The sequence below is a fragment of the Carassius carassius genome, chromosome 6, assembly GCF_963082965.1.
Source record: "Carassius carassius chromosome 6, fCarCar2.1, whole genome shotgun sequence".
Classification (NCBI taxonomy): Eukaryota; Metazoa; Chordata; class Actinopteri; order Cypriniformes; family Cyprinidae; genus Carassius; species Carassius carassius.
In genome coordinates this window covers 40,421,473-40,446,114 of record NC_081760.1, presented here as the reverse complement: position 1 = coordinate 40,446,114, position 24,642 = coordinate 40,421,473, and the positions used below count along the sequence as shown (strand labels likewise).

Sequence of the window (24,642 nt, the reverse complement as noted above, 5' to 3'; positions counted from 1 at the left end):
TAGAGCTGGAAATGGGTATGAATACTATATACTATCAAAATGATATACTGAACAGTGATATTACATTAGATGAGGTACTTAAAGTGCTAGAGAAAGCCAAGGAAAATAAAGCTGTGGGCATTGAAGATCTCCCTAACGAGGTACTTAAGAACCCTAAGTTGTGTAATGTTTTACATTGTTTGTGTCACATATGTTTTCAAAATGGTATTATCCCATCTGAGTGGAATAGATCAATTATCAAACCCATCCCGAAATCTATAAAAGATGACCCTAGAGTCCCGTTGAATTATAGAGGGATTAGTTTGATCAGCACAGTCTATAAAATTTACTCAGGAGTCCTGAACAACAGACTTAATACTTTTTTGGAGGTTTATGGAGGGTTGGTAGATGAACAGAATGGTTTTAGGAAGAACAGGGCCTGTATTGATCATATTTATGTGTTATCCACTGTGGTGAGAGCCTGTTTGTACAAGGGTAAAAGTGTTTTTGCCTGCTTTGTTGACTTCAAAAAGGCGTTTGATTGTGTTAACCGAGATCTTTTGTTGTTTAAATTACTTTCATTTGGTATCAATGGAAAATTCTATAATGCTATAAAAGCCCTTTACAAAGACCCCATTGCTTGTGTACAAATAAATAATTTAAGAACGGATTGGTTCCCAATGCCTTTTGGGGTGAAGCAGGGAGACTTACTCTCCCCTTCCTTATTTGCTTTTTATATAAATGATTTAGCTCAAGAAATTAAGCAGGGTAATTTTGGTGTGCCAATTGAGGACATGAATTTAAGTATTCTGCTTTATGCAGATGACATTGTTTTGATAGCTGAAAATGAAGTGAATTTACAAAATATGCTGAATATAATGAGTTTATGGTGTAGTAAATGGCGTCTCACTATTAATAGTGAAAAAACACAGGTTGTTCATTTTCGGGGGAAAGGTGAAAGGTGAATTACAAAGTATTCATACATTTCCGTTTGGCTCTGTGCCCTTGAAGTATACTCATCATTATAAATATCTTGGTTTTGTTTTTGATGAAAATATGAAGTTTATAGAGGGAAGAAAAATACTAGCAGAGTCTGCAGGAAGAGCATTAGGTTCCGTGTTGAGCAAAATGAAACTGTGTACAAATCTTGGTTTTTCTACATTTACACAATTGTATAAATCTTTGGTTGACTCAGTTTTGTTTTATGCTGCAGGAGTTTGGGGTTTTGAAGAGGTTTTTGATTGTAACTCTGTTCAAAATCGTGCTTTAAGGTGTTTTCTTGGTGTGCATAAATATGCAGCAAAGGTAGCTGTTAATGGGGATGCAGGATGGGATCAATGTATTTTAAAACAAAGGTGTGAAATGGTGCGATTGTGGAACCGTCTTGTCAGTCTGCCAGAGGAAAGGCTAACTAGGAACATTTTTAATTGGGACAGAGTAAAGCATCACCCCTGGTCTGGAGAGGTTTCAATAATATTGTGTGCGTCTGACTTGCATATAATGTATCAAAATAATCTCCAATGTAATATAAATGTTGTCAGACAAAGATTGTTAAGTAAATATGAAGATCATTGGAAACAGGATATATGGAAGAAGCCAAAATTAAGAAATTATGTTCAGTTTAAGAATGATTATGTTACAGAACCTTATATTTTCCTAAATCTAAAGAGAAGGCGGAGGTCCCTCTATGCTCAAATGAGAACTAGTACCTTACCTCTGGCAGTGGAAGTGGGTCGATTTAAAGGTACACCTGAACATTTAAGTTTGTGTGAATTTTGTGATCTCCAGGTTGTGGAAGATGAATTTCATTTTGTTTTTTATTGTCCTTTATATTGTGACATAAGGGACTCTCTTTTTGAATCAATTCAGTTAAAAAATCCTGATATTTTCTGGAAATATGAAGGGGAGATTTTGTGCTGGCTGTTTGAAAATGATGTTTTTGCTTTGGCGAAATTTATAGAAAAGGCCTGGTATCTGCGGCAAAGTATTCTGTATCCCATATGAAAAGTCATTTTTATTTGTATGTGTACTTATTTTTATGGATTTAGTTATGTTATGTTAGGTTCTATGTTACGTCACGTGGCTATCTGGAGATAATTATTAAATTATTAATGTAGTGTCTAATAAGCCCATGAGGGCTGGGCACCTTGGTGCTTGACACGTAAATAAACAAATCAATCAATCAATCAAAAAATATATGACGAATGAGACTTTAGCTATACATTAAAGCACTGAATGAAATGTGTTTACTTCTCATAAACAGTATTATATTTTCACAAACACATTTTCTTCCTCGTCCAGTGTCCCTTTAATCAAGGAGCCCTGATACAATTATCCACGAAATGAGATGTCATGGTACATAAAAAATAACATAAACATTGATACCTAATAATGTACTTGTATAATATAACTTTTTATAATGCTGTCTCAACCGTATTTAATCTTTGATAAGATTAAAATCAGACGATGCACCATCAATTGTGACTCTGTAGGTGTTTTCTCTGGAGTTGTCTCCTCTGTATTTCACACAGCTGTTGGCATTTCACTGCCACTGGTCAAAGCACACTTTACATGCAATGAGACTCTGACAGCAAACTGCAAAAACAGGATCATTCACGGGCCCTAGAAATTTAAAATCAAGAAAATTACTTGTTAGTTTTTTCATAATATTTCTGGGATTTTAATCCAGAGAGAAGATATTACAGTTTAATTCACAAAATACTATCCTGGCTATCAACAAATCTTATAGAGACTAAATTATGTTGTTAACAAACCTTTGCAAATTATGCAAGCAAATGCAATTTTAAATGCTTGGTCTTGGTCCATGAATGTAATAAACGTCTGTGTGCCAGGGTCAGCTCAGATAAGCCTCTGATGGCCTGTGCAACCTCTGGCAGCTCTTGGGATGTCATCTCTTCAGTTCTTTCTGAGACCTCTGGCAGCTCTTGGGATGTCAACTCTTCAGTTCTTTCTGAGACCTCTGGCAGCTCTTGGGACGCCAACACCATCTCTTCAGTTCTTTCTGAGACCTCTGGCAGCTCTTGGGACGCCAACACCACCTCTTCAGTTCTTTCTGAGACCTCTGACAGCTCTTGGGACGCCAACACCATCTCTTCAGTTCTTTCTAAGACCTCTGGCAGCTCTTGGGACGCCAACACCACCTCTTCAGTTCTTTCTGAGACCTCTGGCAGCTCTTGGGACGCCAACACCACCTCTTCAGTTCTTTCTGAGACCTCTGACAGCTCTTGGGACGCCAACACCACCTCTTCAGTTCTTTCTGAGACCTCTGGCAGCTCTTGGGACGCCAACACCACCTCTTCAGTTCGTTCTGAGACCTCTGGCAGCTCTTGGGACGCCAACACCACCTCTTCAGTTCTTTCTGAGACCTCTGGCAGCTCTTGGGACGCCAAAACCACCTCTTCAGTTCTTTATGAGACCTCTGGCAGCTCTTGGGACGCCAACACCATCTCTTCAGTTCTTTCTGAGACCTCTGGCAGCTCTTGGGACGCCAACACCACCTCTTCAGTTCTTTCTGAGACCTCTGGCAGCTCTTGGGACGCCAACACCATCTCTTCAGTTCTTTCTGAGACCTCTGGCAGCTCTTGGGACGCCAACACCACCTCTTCAGTTCTTTCTGAGACCTCTGGCAGCTCTTGGGATGCCAACACCACCTCTTCAGTTCTTTCTGAGACCTCTGGCAGCTCTTGGGACGCCAACACCATCTCTTCAGTTCTTTCTGAGACCTCTGGCAGCTCTTGGGATGCCAACACCATCTCTTCAGTTCTTTCTGAGACCTCTGGCAGCTCTTGGGACGCCAACACCACCTCTTCAGTTCTTTCTAAGAGCTCTAGTAGGTGTAGTAGGCTCTTGGGACGCCAACACCACCTCTTCAGTTCTTTCTGAGACCTCTGGCAGCTCTTGGGACGCCAACACCATCTCTTCAGTTCTTTCTAAGACCTCTGGCAGCTCTTGGGACGCCATGACCATCTCTTCAGTTCTTTCTAAGACCTCTGGCAGCCCTTGGGACGCCAACACCATCTCTTCAGTTCTTTCTAAGACCTCTGGCAGCCCTTGGGACGCCAACACCATCTCTTCAGTTCATTCTAAGACCACTGGCAGCTCTTGGGACGCCAACACCATCTCTTCAGTTCTTTCTAAGACCTCTGGCAGCTCTTGGGACGCCAACACCATCTCTTCAGTTCATTCTAAGACCACTGGCAGCTCTTGGGATGCCAACACCATCTCTTCAGTTCTTTCTAAGACCTCTGGCAGCTCTTGGGACGCCAACACCATCTCTTCAGTTCTTTCTAAGACCTCTGGCAGCCCTTGGGACGCCAACACCATCTCTTCAGTTCTTTCTAAGACCTCTGGCAGCTCTTGGGACGCCAACACCACCTCTTCAGTTCTTTCTAAGACCTCTGGCAGCCCTTGGGACGCCAACACCATCTCTTCAGTTCTTTCTAAGACCTCTGGCAGCCCTTGGGACGCCAACACCATCTCTTCAGTTCTTTCTAAGACCTCTGGCAGCTCTAGGAATGCCAACACCATCTCTTCAGTTCTTTCTAAGACCACTGGCAGCTCTTGGGATACCAACACCATCTCTTCAGTTCATTCTAAGACCACTGGCAGCTCTTGGGACGCCAACACCATCTCTTCAGTTCTTTCTAAGACCTCTGGCAGCCCTTGGGACGCCAACACCATCTCTTCAGTTCTTTCTAAGACCTCTGGCAGCCCTTGGGACGCCAACACCATCTCTTCAGTTCATTCTAAGACCACTGGCAGCTCTTGGGACGCCAACACCATATCTTCAGTTCTCACCATCTCTTTAGCTCTTTCTAAGACCTATGGCAGCTGACTGTCATCATCCCACTGGCTGAGGAAAGAAGTCACAATAAGCACACTATGATTTTAAATATTTAAGTCGGTTACATGTTAGTAACTAACATGCTCCAAATATCTGCTATTTTACCTTAATCTTCTCCTTTTGGATCTCATATCCAACGAACTGTTGTTTGGAGAAAAATTCAGGTCATTTTAATGTGTATCATATTTTAATGTGAATTAAACCCCTTAATTTCACAAATTTTAAAAATCATATTTATATTGTTTAGGTGTATAGAACTTTTTTTTATCAACTGGTATTACATTTTTTCATTTCACACTATTGTTAGGGATTAAATCCCACCGCTGTCACCAATGTAACAACCGCTCGAAGGTCAGGGAAGGCAGAGACCAGCACACTCAGATGGCAGTTTACACACAATTCTTTATTACTTGTTAAAACATAACACTATTTCATAAAACACATTACCCCCCTTTTTAGCCAAACTTGGCCCACATGCAAAGCGGACGAGTTCACGTCAGGCGAAGAGGATACACAGGAAATCTTCAATTATCAGTTTATGAGTCCAGATGCAGAACAGCCGAGCTCACATCAGGTGAAGAGGATAAACGTGAAATCTTTATCAATTGCATCCCTCGACAGACTGTAACGCTTTGACTCGGATAACTCAGTAAGTCCATTAAAAGGAAGAGATAGGAAACGAGGAGTTGGTGTCTCACACATTTAATGGTTGGTACACTGCAACCCGCTCTTAGCTGATTACTAGACTGAAGTGCTCTTTTAGGAGAGTAAGGAATCAGAAGCTCACTATATTTATACTATATTTTGGTGCAAGATCAGATAAAGCCTTGGACACAAAGACAGCTATTATAAAATCAATTCTAAACTTTACAGGAAGCCACTGTGTTGAATTCAGCCTCTGTGTTTCATTCTGCTGATCTCAATCACATTCATGATTATTCATACTGTCATCAGTTCACATCAGGATTCAAAAACCAGTTCAGGATCAAATGAGTCACTAATGGACTTTTATTACATTTGATGAGCAGTTTACAATAGAAATATTAAAGCACACATATTACTCTGTTTATTAAAGATTCAGAACAGTATGAGAGTCTGATCTAGATTCATAACTTCTGTATGATGATGAAAAACTGATTAAAAATGAATAGATATGTAGTGATGTGAGATTTGATGTGTGCATGTGAACATCAGAAAGAGTCTCTCTATCATTTAATATCACACAGAGACACTGAGGAATAAGAATAAACCCCAAATCCAGCACAGAGGGGTTCAGTGAATGTGGTGTTGAGTGTGTGTAAGTGTTTGAGTGTGTGTGTGTGTAAGTGTGTGAGTGTGTGTGTGTCAGAGACTCTGTAGAAGGACAGAGAGCCGGCCGACACGTCCACATACACTCCTACTCTCTTACAGGATGAAGGGATGAAAGATTCACCACTGAAAATGTTGTTATTATTGTGACGGAATGAGAAACTGATATCAGAGCAGTACAGACTCCAGGAGTTGTCATTGGATCCAAACTCACAGTCACTCCCTCCTCCTTTCCTGTTGATTCCTTTATATGACACTGATATTACAGCACCAGCTCCGCTCCATTCAGTCTCCCAGTAACAGCGTCCAGTCAGACTCTCAACACTCAGAACCTGAGGAGCATCATCAAATCTCTCTGGATGATCAGGATACGGCTGACGATCTTTCACACGTGTGATCTTCTTGTTCTCATCAGACAGAACGAGTCGAGTGTGTGCTGTGTTTGGATCCAGTGTGAGATCACAGGCATCTGAACACAAGAAGAGAGAAACATCAAGAACAACACAACACTGAAGATGTGTGTGTGTTTACACCTTTGACTAGAGCTGTGTCTGAAACCGCTCCCTATACACTATATAGTGCACTAGATCAGCTGTCACTCATTCTGTAGTGATGTCTGAATTCTGATTGAATCACGTCATTCCTTACATTCGTCCACTACTTTTTACCCACAATTCATTCTGATTTCACACTTTTCCCACAATCCAATGCGGAGAAGCGGCGAGCTGGAAGCGAGAGCGAGTTTGAAGGAGAAATGATGTTTACATCTTTATTATTTCGGCTTTAACGTTTATTTCACACAATTATTCATATTAAAATATGTTATGTAGGCAATAACTCAGTTTAATATTTGACGATAATTTAGTAATGTCAAATCAACGTAATATTTACAGTATTGTAATAAATACAATATAAAGTCACGTTGAGTGTTATTGCTAGTAATATTATTTTCTAAAATAAGGTAGATGTAATATAAAAGATCATATGACAATAACACCACCCCAGTGAATTTAGTTAGTGAACGAGTGAACGAGTGAGTGATTTCAGACTCAGCTTATATTTGTAAAGTCCAGAATCTCCTCACTATTCACAGATGTCTTCACTAATATAGTGAAAGCTGTGTTTCAGTGTTGAAGTGGAATGATAGCAGGCTTTCTGCCGCAGCGGGAAAAAATGTGTAGCATTTTAAAATATTTATCTGAATGTGCCAGTTAACATTTATTTTTAAACCATTATTTGAATATGGCAACATAATATCGTGCTCTACAATATTTCTATGAATTAATCTCTGACAGACTTTCAGCCAATCACTGTGTGCATAGTTAATGAGCATGCTGACATCATCCCTAGCCCCGCCCCCTTCCTCTGAGCTCAAGACTTCTCTCTGTTCCTCAGTAAAAGTTTGTCTCAGCAGCTTTGTGAACAGCTTTTAAGAGAAAACTTTTACTGTTATTTAGGAGAACTATTAGTGCTAAGATCAAATGTTTTGTGAATACGAGCCCTGCTCAAAGATTTATAATATCTGAAACAAGTCTCTTCTGCTCAACTATGTACTTGCTCCATCATTAGAAGAATGGCATCTACGCTAATATTAGTCTGTCTCTCTCTTATTCCGAGGTCACCGTAGCCACCAGATCCAGTCTGTGTCGAGACCAGAGGGTCACTGCAGTCACCCGGATCCAGTACGTATCCAGACCAGATGGTGGATCAGCACCTAGAAAGGACCTCTACATCCCTGAAAGACAGCGGAGACCAGGACAACTAGAGCCCCAGATACAGATCCCCTGTAAAGACCTTGTCTCAGAGGAGCACCAGGACAAGACCACAGGAAACAGATGATTCTTCTGCACAATCTGACTTTGCTGCAGTCTGGAATTGAACTACTGGTTTCGTCTGGTCAGAGGAGAACTGGCCCCCAACTGAGCCTGGTTTCTCCCAAGGTTTGTGTGTGTGTGTGTGTGTGTGTCTGTGTTAGTGTGTGTCTCTCTGTATGTGTTTGTATGTGTGTGTGTGTGTGTGTGTGTCTGTGTTAGTGTGTGTGTGTCTGTGTTAGTGTGTGTCTCTCTGTATGTGTTTGTGTGTGTGTGTGTCTTTGTGTTAGTGTGTGTCTCTTTTTGAGTGTGTGTGTGTGTAGACCTACACTTTCGTGGTCCTGCTCTCATCCTCTTCTCTCCTCCATGATCCACACTAGAAACACACAAACACAGGTTCATAAGTTGACACTCATATAATCAGACTGAGTCAATAGTGTGTATATTTGGTGTATATCTGTCCGAGCTCAGAATACAGCCAGAGAACTCCCTCATATCCCACGCTGGGACAGGAACAGTTAGAGCTGATCAGGGATTGATGGGCTTTTTAATCTGAAATCGATTGGATCTTCTGCAGCTTTTGAAAGCGTCTGATGAGCATCGAGCGAGGGCTTGGATCTGCTGCTGAGAGAGAGACCCTTCTGAGCAGCTGTGCTTGCTGTCTGATGAGAAAAGAAAGGCTGGAAAACTGTCTGCTGGTTTGCCTGATTGAACCAGAACCAATGTGAGCTGATTTTGGGATCACAGACGAGTGACGGGATTCGAGTCTCCTACAAATAAAGGCTCCTAAAGGGATTTAGCTGGAAGCTCCTGAACTGACTCTAATAAAACACTGTCATATTGACTGAATGTGTGGATGCAAACACACTCTTGGCACAGTGGAGAAACACAAAACCAGTGTCTCCTGCAGCTGTACGACTGAACACACTGTGTGTGTGTGTGTGTGTGTGTGTGTGTGTGTGTGTGTGTGTATAACACTTGCTCTGCTAATATTACACCAGTTATGTGTATTTCTCTCATGACTAATTATGAATGAATCATTATTCTGAGCTTTGAGTTCTTCCACTGAACTAAACACATTTGTAAAATGGTCTGCCACCGTCAGTAGCTACTTTAAGTTGTTTTTTTCAATCGTAAATCTCCACTTCATCAGGGCTGTGTTGTTCTCTGTAGTTGTTTTCCTCTGAACTCATGCCCTTGACGAGTGTATTTGATCATTTACAGATTTTTGCGGTTTTCGTTCTGTTGTTAAAGGGTTTAAAATGCGTGACAGCTTCGTTCTGCTCAGTGTTGCTGTCACTGATCGTTTGGTCCTCAAGTCTTAAAGATGTGTGTAATAGTTGCTGTTTTCGTTCTGTTGTGATTATTTTAAAGGGGGCTTTTCTATTCTATTTTAAAAAAAGATATTTGACATAAAAGACCTTTACATATAGGGCACAAGAGAAAATAATAGATTAATTTATAAAAATGACCCTGTTCAAAGGTTTTTATACATTATTTAATGTCCAATTCTATCAAACCTTTACAATTGATCCAGAACGCGGAAGCAAGATTCATTTTTAATGAACTGAAAAGAATACACGTCAAACCTCTGTTTATCAATTTGCACTGGCTTCCAATAGCTGCTCGCGTAAAATTCAAGGCATTGATGTTTGCCTACAAAACTACCACTGGCTCTGCTCCCATTTACCTAAATTTGTTACTTCAGACTTATGTGCCCTCTAGAAGCTTGCGTTGTGCAAGTGAACGTCACTTAATTTTGCCATCCCAAAGAAGCACAAAGTCACTTTTACGGTCTTTTAAATTAAATGTTCCCTCCTGGTGAAATGAACTCCCCAACTCAATCCGAGCAGCTGAGTCCTTAGCCATCTTCAAGAATCGACTTAAAACACATCTCTTCCATCTTGATTTGAACCTCTAACTTTAACACTCACTATTCTAATTCTATTCTTTAAAAAAAAAAAATCTCATTATCTTTCTTATCTTTTTGTATTCTATTTTCTTTTCATTTATTATACAATTATAAAAAAAGACCTTTTAAACTAGCTTGCTCTATTATTTTTCTATTCTATTTTATTTTTCTATTTTCTTTTTATTTATTATATTATTTAAAAGCCCTTGCTTCATGTAGTGTGTTTAAGCTAACTGAGACTTGTTATAGCACTTGTATATCATTGCTTTTTTGTTGTTTTTGATCGCTTCCATTGTCCTCATTTGTAAGTCGCTTTGGATAAAAGCTTCTGCTAAATGAATACATGTAAATGTAATATATGAATTAGCATGTTAATTGAATTAATTATAAGAACGAGCTCCACCTGTGCTAAACTGGTTGATTAATCTGAACAAGCTCCTCCCAAATGTTGTTAATAAAACAATTTAATGTAGATCTGCATCATTCACACACATGTTCAGTACGTCAGTATTAGTGTTTGACATACTTGAGTATCTGCAGTTTATAGTTTGGATCCTGCAGTTTGTGTTTGAGCAGCTGGACTCCTGATTGTCCTGGGTGATTGTAGCTCAGATCCAGCTCTCTCAGGTGTGAGGGGTGTGAACTCAGAGCTGAAGACAAATAACCACAGCCTTCCTCTGACACCATACAGCCAGACAACCTACAGACACACAGAGACAGAGACATCATCTACAGACATACACAGACAGATCATCTACAGACACACAGACACAGAGACAGATCATCTACAGACACACACACTCACACACACAGTCAGATCATCTACAGACACACACACACACAGAGACATCATCTACAGACACACACAGACAGATCATCTACAGACACACACACACACATTGTTGTGATCAGTTGACTGTAAATGATCTCTTATATGTTCTTAATACCTCAGTATCTGCAGCTGACAGTTTGGACTCTTCAGTCCATCAGAAATAATCTTTACACCAGAGTCCTGCAGGTCATTGTTCTTCAGATCCAGCTCTCTCAGGACACAGTTTGAGGATTGTAGAGCTGAAGACAAACTCTCACAACACTGAACAGTGAGATTACAGCGAGCAAGACTGAAAGAGACAAGAACACACACCAACAGTCAGATCATCTACAGACACACAGTCAGATCATCTACAGACACACAGTGAGATCATCTACAGACACACACGGATCATCTACAAACACACAGACAGAAAATCTTCAGACACACAGACAGATCATCTAGAGACACAAAGTCAGATCATCTACAGACACACAGCCAGATCATCTACAGACACACACCGTCAGATCATCTACAGACACACAGTCAGATCATCTACAGACTCACACCGTCAGATCATCTACACACACACACACACAGTCAGATCATCTACAGACACACACCGTCAGATCATCTACACACACACACACACAGTCAGATCATCTACAGACGCACACCGTCAGATCATCTACACACACACACACACAGTCAGATCATCTACAGACACACACACACACACAGTCAGATCATCTACAGACACACACACACAGTCAGATCATCTACATACACACACCGTCAGATCATCTACAGACACACACAGTCAGATCATCTACAGACACACACAGTCAGATCATCTACAGACACGCACAGTCAGATCATCTACAGACACACACCGTCAGATCATCTACAGACACACACCGTCAGATCATCTACAGACACACACCGTCAGATCATCTACAGAAACACAGTCAGATCATCTACAGACACACACAGTCAGATCATCTACGGACACACAGACAGATCATCTAGGGACACACAGTCAGATCATCTACATAAACACACCGTCAGATCATCTACATAAACACACCGTCAGATCATCTACAGACACACACAGTCAGATCATCTACAGACACACACAGTCAGATCATCTACAGACACACACCGTCAGATCATCTACAGACACACACCGTCAGATCATCTACAGACACACACCGTCAGATCATCTACAGACACACACCGTCAGATCATCTACAGACACACCGTCAGATCATCTACAGACACACACCGTCAGATCATCTACAGACACACACCGTCAGATCATCTACAGACACACACCGTCAGATCATCTACAGACACACAGTCAGATCATCTACAGACACACACTGTCAGATCATCTACAGACCAGTGTCGGGCGATACGGCCATTTTTCAAATCGTCATATCGTCAGCCCGTGAGATCGACGATACACGATATTATCGTGCATGGGTGGAGCAAGAGAGAGACTCTTTGTTCTTGTAAATAATAGCAAAACTATTTGGTGTTTAAAAATGTGCCGGTGCGCGAGAGAGAGCCTATGGAATAACCAATAATCGAAAAAAAAACCTTTAAAACATACTGACTGATTTAACTAACGTTAAATTTAAAAATACTGTATTTAAGACAGCTAGTTCATAGCTGCTAGTTCATTCCTCGTGTTCCATCTCTTTCATTTCACGGATTTAACGAGTTATCCGAGTCAAAGCATTACAACTTCAGTGACTACAAGCTCTAATCCTCTCTGGCGCGTTGTATGTGTTGTGTGTGTGTGTGTGTGTGTGTGTGTGTGAAATGCAGTGCTAAAGTGAAATAGCTGGGAAGGTTGATAGCCGAATTAAAATAGCCTGCTCAATCAAAATAAAAATAATAATAGTTATTATTATTATATTCTAATACATTAATAGGAGAATGAGCCTAATATCGAGGGAAAACAAAGCCCAAATTTCCTTTATCATCCATCAAAATGAGAAAAAAAAGAATATATTTCTGATTTGCAGCAAAAGATAATTGAGCTTCACAAATTAGTGAAGTGGCTTTAAGAAAAGAGCTAGAGCAGTGAAAATGGCAATTTCCACCATCAGGGCAATAATTAAGAATTTCCTATCAACATAAAATGTTACGAAACTGCCTGGAAGAGGACGTGTGTCTATATCATCCTAATGCATGGTAAGAAGGAGAGTTTGAGTGTCAGCTGGAGAATTGCAGAATATAATTTAGTCTCGGCTTCAGAAAACCTTCTAAAAAAAAAAAAAAGTCAAACAAAACCTACATCACCACATGTTGTTTGGGAGGGTTTCAAGAAGAATTCTCCTAGCTCATCCAAAAACAAACTAAAGCATATTCATTTATCAGACACGACTGGAACTTCAAATGGGAATGGCTTCTATGGTCAGATGAAACTAAAAATTAGCTTTTTAGCAGCAAACACTCAAGATGGGTTTGGTGAACACAGCGATAAAAAGTACCCCATGTGTACAATGAAATATACTGCTGTATTTTGATGCTGTGGGTCTATATTTCTGCTGGAGGTCCTGGACATCTTGTTTAGATGCATGGCATCATAGATTCTTCTGCTATTCTGCTACAGCCATTCCAGTCCTCTGACCTGAACCCTATAGAAAATGAGAGGAGTGAACTGAAGAGAAGAAGCTGGCAATCTAAAGGGTCTGGAGTGATTCTGGATGAAGGAATGGTCTCTGATCTCTTGTCAGGTGTTCTCTAACCTCATCACGCATTATAGGAGAAAATTTAGACCTGTTAAACTGGCAAATGAAGATTACAAAAAGTATTGAATAAAAGGGTGCCGTTAATTGTTTGTACTGCTATTTGTACCCAAAAATACACATGAATTAGACGAAATCAATGACAACATGGGCACTATTTTCTCTAATAGATTAGAAACTGTTGCCCCCATCAAATTGAAAAAGGTTAGAGAAAAAAGTACTGTGCCCTGGTATAACAGTAATACCCACTCTCTCAAGAAAGAAACTCGTAGTCTTAAATGCAAATGGAGAAAAACTAACTTGGAAGTTTTTAGAATTGCATGGAAATACAGTATGTCCAGCTATAGACAGGCTCTAAAAACTGCTAGGGCAGAGCATATACACAGACTCATATAAAATAACCAAAACAATCCAAGGTTTTTATTTAGCACAGTGGCTAAATTAACAAATTACCAGACGCCACCTGATTCAAATATTCCACCAACGTTTAATAGTAATGACTTTATGAATTTCTTCACTGATAAAATAGATAACATTAGAAATACAATAGCGAAAGTAGATTCTACAGCGTCTAACACTTCAGTTTCATCCATCGCACCCAAAGATAAACTGCAGTACTTTACAAATATAGGACAGGAAGAGCTAAATAAATTTATCACTGTATCTAAACCAACAACATGTTTATTAAAACCTGTACCCATTAAATTACTGAAAGAGTTTTTACCTGTAATAGAAGAACCGCTTCTCAATATCATAAACTCGTCATTATCTTTAGGTCACTTCCCAAAACCATTCAAGCTGGCGGTTATTAATCCTCTTATTAAGAAACCAAAACTAGATCCTAGTGAACTGGCAAATTATAGGCCTATTTCAAATCTTCCATTTATGTCTAAGATTTTAGAAAAAGCGGTGTCTGCTCAATTGAGCACCTTCTTGCACAAAAATGATCTATATGAAGAATTTCAGGTTTCAGGTCCCACCATAGCACAGAAACTGCACTTGTTAAAATTACAAATGACCTGCTTCTTACGCCTGATCAAGGCTGCATCTCATTTCTAGTTTTACTTGATCTTAGTGCTGCGTTCGACACCATAGATCATGACATACTCATAGATCGATTACAAAACTATACAGGTATTCAAGGGCAGGCTCTAAGATGGTTTAGATCCTACCTGTCCAATCGCTACCATTTTGTTTATTTAAATGGGGAGTCATCTATCATTTATCACCAGTAAAATATGGAGTGCCACAAGGATCCGTCCTAGATCCTCTTCTATTTTCAATATACATGTTGCCCCTTGGTAATATTATTAGAAAATACGGAATTAGCTTCCACTGTTATGCTGATGATACTCAGCTATATATCTCAACGAGACCAGATGAAACTTCTAAATGATCTAAGCTAACAGAGTGTGTTAAAAATGTAAAAGATTGGATGACCAATAATTTTCTCCAATTAAATTCGGATAAGACAGAGATATTAATTATTGGACCAAAAAACACTACACAGAATCTTGTAGATTACAATCTGCAAATATACGGACATACTGTTACTTCCTCTACAGTCAAAAATCTGGGTGTTATATTAGACAGCAACTTGTCTTTTGAAGATCATATTTCCCATGTTACAAAAACTGCATTCTTCCATCTTAGAAACATTGCCACGCTGCGAAACATGTTATCTGTTTCTGATGCAGAAAAGCTAGTTCATGCATTCATGACCTCTAGACTGGACTATTGTAATGCACTTCTAAGTGGTTGTCCTGCTTCTTCAATAAACAAGCTACAGGTCGTCCAAAATGCAGCAGCTAGAGTCCTTACCAGGTCAAGAAAATATGATCATATTACCCCAATTTTACAGTCTCTGCACTGGGTACCTATTAAGTTCTGTATCAGTTACAAATTATCATTACTTCCCTATAAGGCCCTAAATGGTTTAGCTCCTGTGTACCTAACTAGCCTTCTACCACGTTACAATCCATCACGCTCCCTAAGGTCACAAAACGCTGGACTTTTGGTAGTTCCTAGGATAGCAAAGTCCACTAAAGGAGGTAGAGCTTTTTCACATTTGGCTCCCAAACTCTGGAATAGCCTTCATTATAATGTTCGGGGTTCAGACACACTCTCTCTGTTTAAATCTAGATTAAAAACGCATCTCTTTCGCCAAGCATTCAAATAATGTATCTTAAATTGTGAGTGTAGTTGCATCTGATCAAATGAGCATTTTTATTCTTTAGCTTGGGTTAAACTAATAAATTTTACTTTGTTGGATCAGCAGCTATGCTAATGATGTCTCTATTTGTTTCTATGTTTTGCCACGGGATTTACATCCTGTGGTAACTAGGATTTACACAAGCTCCAGTCTGTGCTCCAGCCTTCTGCCTCACATGTTCCTCCTGTCCCGCCGGAGTCTATTCGGGTGAGCCAAAACAATGTCGCTCTTTCTTTACCCAGTGCGAGGTGGTGTTTTCTCCACAGCCCGTGATGTATGCGAAGGACCAAGCCAAGGTCTCCTACGTTCTCTCCCTTCTCGCTGGCCGGGCTTGAGAATGGGGAACGGCTAACTGGGAGGCGGAGACAGATTGCATCTCCAGCTTTGTGCTTTTCAAGGAGGAGATGATCCGGGTCTTCAACCAATCAGCCTACGGTGAGGAGGCTTCTTGACTGCTTTCCGCTCTCTGGCAGGGGAGGCGCTCCGAGCCTGATTTTTCAATTGAGTTATAGACCCTCACTACCACCTGCAGCTGGAACCAACCTGCTTTGGTCGCTCGTTTTTTCTAGGTCCTCAATCCTGAGGTGAGGGACGAAGTCCTCGTCAATGAGATTCCCACTTGGCTCAACAATCTCATCGACCTGGTGATTCGACCTACGGCGCAGAGCTCTTTTCCTTGTCAACTCCGTTCCATCAACCGCAGGCCTGGATTCCGAACCAATGCAGCTTTGAGGTCTTCGGATCTCTCCTAAGGAGTAGGGCTGGGTATCGATTCAGATGTTCCAGATCGATTCGATTTCAATTCACAAGCTCTCAAATCGATTCGATTTCGATTCTCGATTCGATTTCGATTCGATTTTCTATCAAGACCGACAGATAAAAAAAGTAAAGACCGACAGATTTCGGCCCGAGCCCGACAAGTACATTTTGATTGACAGCTTTTTAAAAGCCCGAACCCATTTACAGCCCGACATTATTCAAATGTACACGCACGCAGCTCTTTTGTCAGGAATGAGTCATTTTACATGGTTTAACATAATTTATACATGACTAACGTAATAGGCCACTTGGAAGTTTGAACAACGAAATTAAATAAGTCATCTGTAACATCGTAATATCTCAGAACTCTATAAATAGCCCTTATAGGCTCATTTAGCATATAAATAGGCCAACGCACCAATAAATACAAGTCTTTCTTAAAGAATTTAATTAAGATAAATTCTAAATTAAGATGGGTATTTGGCAATAACGAAATGAATTAAGATAAAGACTCTGCCTGACCAAGTGTCGAGGTGTCCTTGAGCAAGACACCTAACCCCAGCTGCTCCCGACGAGCTGGATGGCGCCTTGAATGGCTGACACCGCAGACGGTGTGTGAATGTGTGTGTGAATGGGTGAATGTGAGGCAAATTGTAAAGCGCTTTGGATGGCCATGTGGTCTGTTGAAAGCGCTATATAAATGCAGTCCATTTACCATTTACCATTTATTTGTATAAATTAATTGTATAAAAATTGTAATTAAATAATATTATTTGCAAAAGCTGAAGTGATTAGTATGTATTTTATTTATTTATTATGTATAACAGTATTTTAACAAATTGCAAGAGCTGAATAATCAAGTTATCTTGATTAATCAGTGAAATAATTGACGATTAGTCGATTAATCATTCTAATAATCGTACTGTTTTCTAAAGCAGGGTATCGCGATACATTTTTAGTATCAGTATATCGTGCAACACTAATACAGACACACACACACACACACACACAAACAGTCAGATCATCTACACACACACACACACAGTCAGATTATCTACACACAGACACACACACACACACACACACACACACACTGTCAGATTATCTACACACAAACACAGACACACACACACACACACACACACAAACACACAATCAGTCAGATCATCTACACACACACACACACACACACACACACACAGTCAGATTATCTACACACAAACACAAACACACACAGTCAGATCATCTACACACACACAGACACACACACACACACAGTCAGATCATCTATACACACACACACACACAGTCAGATCATCTACACACACACAGACACACACACACACACACACACACACACACACACTGTGATCAGTTGACTGTAAATGATCTCTTATATGTTCTTATTACCTCAGTATCTGCAGCTGACAGTTTGGACTCTTCAGTCCATCAGAAATAAACTTTACACCAGAGTCCTGCAGGTCATTGTTCCTCAGATCCAGCTCTCTCAGGACACAGTTTGAGGATTGTAGAGCTGAAGACACAATTTCACAATGCTGTTCTGAGAGACCACAGCCAGTAAATCTAGAAGAGATTAAATACAATTTAAGAAATAACAAAACAATAAAGACATTTACAGAGTGTTGTGAGTTTTCTGTCCTCAGGGAACGGAGGATGACATAATCTGAACACTGAATCACAATATGATGTTTTATAATCTTTCAGATTGATTCATATCTGAGATCAGATGAGCTCCTGACTGTTTATTCAACTCATCAATATTTAACATTCTGCTACATGTAGCAAGGTTTTCTGGAGGTATAAAAATAAAAGTTTTGAGAGACTCCAGAGAGTTGAACAGGCTTAAATCCTTCCTGCTGTATTGTTAATGAGATCAATATTTGTAGTTTCTCTTTATTTGCTGCTTCAGCTGCATTAGTTTGAGTCAGTGGTGTTCACAGGAACAGTAACTTGCTTTGCTTTATTAACTTTATTAACTTTAATCAAGGTCAAAGTCATTCAAGATCAAACGAGACGTGTTGAATAAATGCTTGATATGTAGTTTAATCTTCACAGTAAGAGACAGAGATGAATTCACTGAGTCACGTATGTGGAAATCAAATCCTTTCAAATTAGCTTAATGAAATAAAAGAGTCCTGAATGAGAGCATGATGGAATAAAACAGATGAATTTAATTCTCTGTCAGCTGCTGAAGATCTTTAAATGATTGTTTAAGAGTCATGAAATTATATTAACATTTACTATTTATTTGACTATTAATCATCATCTATGAACTTACAGTTCTGTGGAATTAATTTTTTATGTCTGTGAGTGACTTTCTTTCTCCCTTTTCAAATTTCAAATCACATCAGAAAAGCTTTTATTTTTAATAAAATTTTGACCAATAGGTGGCATCCATTTAATAATTTGAATTACAATTTAAACTCCACTCATTCTGCTTTATAATGTATTACCATTATTAGCAAAATATCCTACTATTTTCAATCATTGCTCCCCTAACGATTGAAAGATTTTATTTGTTAATTAATAATGTTTTCAACTCAAAAGTAAATATGCATGTAATGTAGTAATTTTAATATATTTTACTGTTATTTATTGTAAGTACATTAATAAATAAAATCAGACTTATTAATAGGCTTTCCCAATCTTATTTGCGTAAGAAGTTGGCGCGTGATGAATCTGCACTTTTGGCGGTTAATAGTCTATGCTTGCTGTTGCATGACACGAATGGATTTTCATTTATTTTTTTACAACATACAACGACTGCAGAGGAATCTGAACCTGAACAAACTAAAGACAGATGAAGCTAGACGCCCGACAGCCTCATAAAGACGATCCATTAGACGCTCCCTAGACAGCTCAGTGTTTTACATATGTCAGGAAAAGGACCATTTACATCCAAATTTAATTTAATGCACACAGAACACAACATAGAAATATGTCTCAGAATATAAACTGCTTAATCGGCCATTTTCAGTAAGATTAATCGTTACTAAATGTGTTTGTGTGTCTGTGCGTTTAACTTGAATAATGTCCAAATGATATCGGTTTTAAAGCAGTGGGTAATTCACTCGTCTACTTTGCGATTCTGTTGGCAAACATGTTTTTATTCAGGAGAAAATCTCTCATTCAGGAACATTTATTTTAAAGGAGTCAGATTCATTATTAAATATGATCCTTTAGTTGATGATGAAACACTCACAGAGCTTTTCTGCAGTTGATCACAGCTGGTATCAGTCTTCTTCTCCCCTCAGCTGATGTGTTGTATTTCATTGGGTTCAGTTCATCCAGTGTCTCCTCTGACATCTGAAGCATGTAGGAGATTGTTGAGCAGTGAGCAGCAGTGAGTTTCTTCTTTAAGTGTTTGTCTGATTTCACAAACTCCTGAATCTCTGTGGACAGAGTCTGATCTTTCACTTCCAGCAGACAGAGGAACAGATTGATCGACTGATCAGCTGAGAGAGGATTAGGATCATCTGGATCTGTGATCATATGTTTAATGTACCGTGTGGTTCTGCTGATGGTCTTTGAGCTGTTCTCTGTGTGTGTCAGTAGATCCTGTAAGAGTCTCTGATTGGACTCCAGTGAGACGCCCAGCAGGAACCGCAGGAACAGATCCAGACGTCCATTCTTACTCTTGAGAGCTTTATGTACTGCTGATCTTAGTAGATCATACAGAGAGACTTCAGAGCTGGATAATCTGAATTTGAGCAGTGGATCTCTGAATTCATGCAGTGTTTTCTGGTTCTCTGTTAAACAGCAGTAAAGCTGATAGAAAGCAGCGAGAAACTCCTGAACGCTCAGATGAATGAAGCTGTAGACTTTCCTCTGATGAATCACAGATTTCTGCTTAAAGATCTCAGTGCAAATCCCAGAATACACTGAGGCGTCAGTGACGTCTATGCTGCTCTCAATCAGGTCCTCCTCATAGAACATCACATTGCCCTTCATCAGCTGTTTGAAAGCCACTTCAGCAAGTTTCACAATCACTTCTCTGTTGGACGGCAGGAGTTTCTCTGGATCTCTCTCTTCATACTTCTGCTTCCTCATGTTGATCTGAATCAGCAGGAAGTGGATGTACATTTCAGTCAGAGTTTGAGGGATTTCTGCACTCAGATCTTCTTCCAGGAGCTTCTGAAGCACAGTGGATGAGATCCAGCAGAAGACGGGGATGTGGCACATGATGTGGAGGCTTCTTGCTCTTCTGATGTGTGAGATGATTCTGCTGGCTTGATGCTCATCACTGATTCTCTTCCTGAAATATTCCTCCTTCTTAGGCTCAGTGAATCCCTGAATTTCTGTCAGACGGTGGATGTATTTGGAGGGGATCTGATTGGCTGCTGCTGGTCTGGAGGTGATCCAGATGAGAGCAGAGGGAAGCAGCTCTCCTTTCATGAGCTTTGACATCAACACAGCCACTGATGAAGTCTCAGTCACATCACAAACTTTCTGAGCGTCTGAAAAAATCAGTGTGATTCTGCTTTCATCCAAACCATCAAAGATGAACACAACTTTACACTCCTCATAAATCTGTGAGTCCAGATCTTGAAGTTCAGGATGAAAGTCCAGCAGAAGTCTGTGAAGACTGTACTGATGATCTGGGATCAAGTTCAGCTCTCGAAATGGAAGCACAAACATGAAATCTACATCCTGATTGGCTTTTCCCTCGGCCCAGTCCAGAATGAACTTCTGCACAGAGACAGTTTTTCCGATTCCAGCGATGCCTTTAGTAAGAACAGTCTTGATCTGCTCTTTCTCCTCACATCCTGCTTCAGCGGAGGCTTTAAAGATGTCATTGCAGTAGATTGGAGTGTCTTGTGAGTGTTGTGTTCTGGCTGTTTTCTCCATCTGTAAAACCTCATGTTCTTCATTCACTCCTTCTCTCTCTCCCTCTATGATGTAGAGCTGTGTGTAGATGCTGTTCAGGAGGCTTTCATTCTCCTGGAGTTTCAGTCCCTCAAATAATCTCTCATACTTGTTCTTCATGCTGGTTTTGTGCTGCTCTTTGACTCTCTGTAGTTCATCATTCACTGCTTGAGGAGGATCTCTGGTCTGAGTTTCTCTATACACACTGCTGAGGGAAAAAAATGATTAAAAAATATATAAATACAGGATTTAAGCTATAAACAAAATTAGAATGTAAATCATTACAGGTGGCAGTCTAGTATTTTTCATATATTTTATGTCTTACATATTGACACTAAGTTAATTTTAAAACATTAAATGTTTAAAATGCACGATACCAAGCTGGACAGTGTCTCACCTGGGGTCAGAGGTTACTGGTTCAGCACTGGGGTCAGAGGTCACTGGTTCAGCACTGAGGTTAAGAGGATAATCCATGGATGCCTCACTCTTCAGAGACACACAGCTGTGATCTGGAGATGAAGATCTCTCACTGATCTCCATGATGAAGAACTGATCTGAGGTCTGTCAATGAAGAAACAGAACAAATAACAGAAACACTTTGACCACATCAGTGGAGGAACTCAGTGCTCATGTGTTTGTTGAGAATGAATCAAAACAGAAATCATGAATCTCTGTTCAGAGACGAGTGTGTTTTATGCTGCTGTAATCTGACATCAGGTTTTTTGAAAGCATGAAACCCTGTTCTGGATTTTTTTGAATCAGTACAATAAAGCTGAAAGAATATTTGACATTAGCTTCAAAAGCAAACTATGTTAGTTTATATGAGTTACATCATGTAAAAGTCTTACATGCAATAGAAAAGAAAAGTCCTGAAAAAAAAAAAAATAGGGAGTTTTATTTGAACATTTACACTTATGAAGGTAAAGTTTACCACGGTAAAGCAATAAATTAATAACACATTTACAGTGAGAAGGGTCTAAATTCAAATAATAACCAAAAAACACAATTTTGGGGGTTATACTAAAGTTTGGATATACATATTTTTTACAAAATTGGAAAAGTTAATCCAGAACACTTTACAGTAAGTACAGTCCCAAAACAAGTGATTGATTGTTTCTTCAGACTGAAGACAAAAGGAGCAATTGAGCGAAAAACTATTGCTAAATTTAGCACGTTTGTAATTTATTAATTAATATTAATTAATTTACGACAAAGTACAATGTGCATTCTAATGTCCAACTTTTAGGTTAACACAGATTACACCTCCTCTGGTATCTGGAGAGATCCTGTACTTTGTTTTCCAGCTCACAGATTCTTTTTTCCGCGATTGTGTAGGGTTGGGTATCAATTGGGTTTTATCTGATACCGGTGCCATTTCATTACATTCAAAACAGTACCTGTGCCTAAACGGTGCCTGAATCGATACTTCTACATAAAAATAAATAAATAAATAAATAAAATAAAAAGCCCAAAAAGGATAACATTATAGAACATTAAAAAGATTAAAAATAAATCCATTGCTTTCACACGCTCCTTGGATGCTCTCATTTCCCAAGCTTCTCTTACTCTAAGCCTAAATGTATTTCATGATCTGAGTCATTGTTTAATACAAAACCACACATAATGTTTCTACTGTATCTCTGTCAATCACTCTGATATTTAGTTAAGATAAATGCTGTCTGTCACTATTTTTAATCAGTTCTGTGAATTACTGTATGCTCATTCTTTATAAAGTAGAAACAATGTCGTTTGTAAAGTACAGTACTTGTGCAAAAGTCTTTTGCACATTAGTATTTTCACCCCAAAAAAGGGTTCTAAGGGAGTTATTTATATTTTTTGCTGTAGTGTGTCAGCAGGAAATATCAGTTTACATTTCCAAACAGTCATTTTGCCATTAATTTTAATAATAATCTAGTGAGATTGTTGAATGCACAAGCAGTCTGACAACAGACCGCCTAAGACTAAGACTTTTGCACAGTAGTGTATGTATAAAGTAAGTATAATTAGATTAAGTATATTTCAATAAGTATAAGGGCTAGATGTTCGCTGGAGGAAACAGCTGTGATGTGATGAGCGGTGAACGAAGAGAAAACTTTGCAGTAGATGAGAAACCGATTGCTCCCTCGTGACCTTTTGTGAATTGTATTTATGCCAAAGAACTGCACAGATACAGATATTTTAACAATCTGTCGATAAACACACACCTTGTGTCCTCTGTTTGTGTCTGAGTCTGCTTGCGCTGCTCCACGGTCTGTGGATTGAAGAGCGCGCTGAAAGACAAGGAGACTGATCTGCTGCTGTTTTCAGATTAAATTCAAGGTGACTGACTCTGAGGCGATCGCAAATGTGTGTACAGTTTTTGGCTGATGCTATAGCCCCACTAAAAAAGCCTAGTGACGCCCGTGCTTCTTGTTGTCATGCTGTCTAGTCTCTGCTTCCCTGGGTGTCCACTAGTGGGCTCACTTCCCCTTAGGCACTTCACCATAGGCAGTAGTATTCCACTAGTCTTGTCCTGTCATCACAGTAATTGCACTCCTGCTAATTGCACCAGGTGCATTCACTTAATTGTCATTAGCCTCCCTACAAATACCTGTCTTTCCATGTTGTCTGTATGGAGTCCTTACCTTTCGTGTTTCCAGTCTTCTCGTCCTCCGAGATTCCTCGTTGTCTTCTCGCCCTCCGAGACCCCTCGTTTTCCGAGTTCCCTTTCCTTTGTTTATTTGTTTTGGACTGCCTTTTTGGTTTTGACCTTGGCTGTGTTTGACAACGATTTGGATTACCCTATATTAAATAAATACCTGCTATTGGATCTCTCTCTCTCCCTGTGTTTCACTGGTCGCGATAGTCACAGAAGGACTCCATCACTGAGATCCAGCGGTATGTCTGTTCATGTTTCCTCCCCAGCCACCGAGCGGGAGAGGAATGGTTTTGAGGGAACCCGCCTGGTAGTTTTCCGTGGGACTAGGGGTGGTCGCAAGGGAGTTAGTGGTAGAGAGGAGGTTCGGCATCGCTCTCCACCATGGCCCCCTTTCGACCCTGGGCTCGTGTGGAACGGATCGGAGCCGCCGTCTCACCATGATGAACGGAAAGGAGAAATGAAGCGTACGTCTGCCGATCCAACGCCACGGCACGAGAAATTATTTTTCCATGCTGTCCAAAAATCCTAGAGATTCCCAGGAGTGTTCATGTCACGTCTGCCGATCCAGAGACTAAGCCAGTGCCACAGTACAAGATGGCCACCAACCCAGCGCCACTGCACAAGGCGGCCGCCAGCCCGGAGCCACTGCAGAGGATGTTAGCTACAGTAGGCTTTCCTGAGTTGAGTCAGGTTCCCGTTGAC

At 39.9% G+C, this 24,642-nt stretch overlaps 1 protein-coding gene across 1 annotated transcript; it reads right to left on the bottom strand.

Annotated features, from left to right (window-relative positions):
• Positions 1-5,821: 5,821 nt before the first annotated feature.
• Positions 5,822-24,342, bottom strand: LOC132142896 (NACHT, LRR and PYD domains-containing protein 12-like). The gene is made up of 7 exons (XM_059553091.1): positions 24,338-24,342; positions 19,639-21,481; positions 17,826-17,999; positions 10,822-10,995; positions 10,401-10,574; positions 8,292-8,338; positions 5,822-6,620 (listed from the first exon to the last, which is right to left on the bottom strand). Exons 2-7 carry the CDS (start codon positions 21,420-21,422, stop codon positions 6,052-6,054), a joined length of 2,922 nt encoding a protein of 973 aa, XP_059409074.1. The 5' UTR covers positions 21,423-21,481; positions 24,338-24,342; the 3' UTR covers positions 5,822-6,051.
• Between the last annotated feature and the right edge of the window lie 300 nt (positions 24,343-24,642).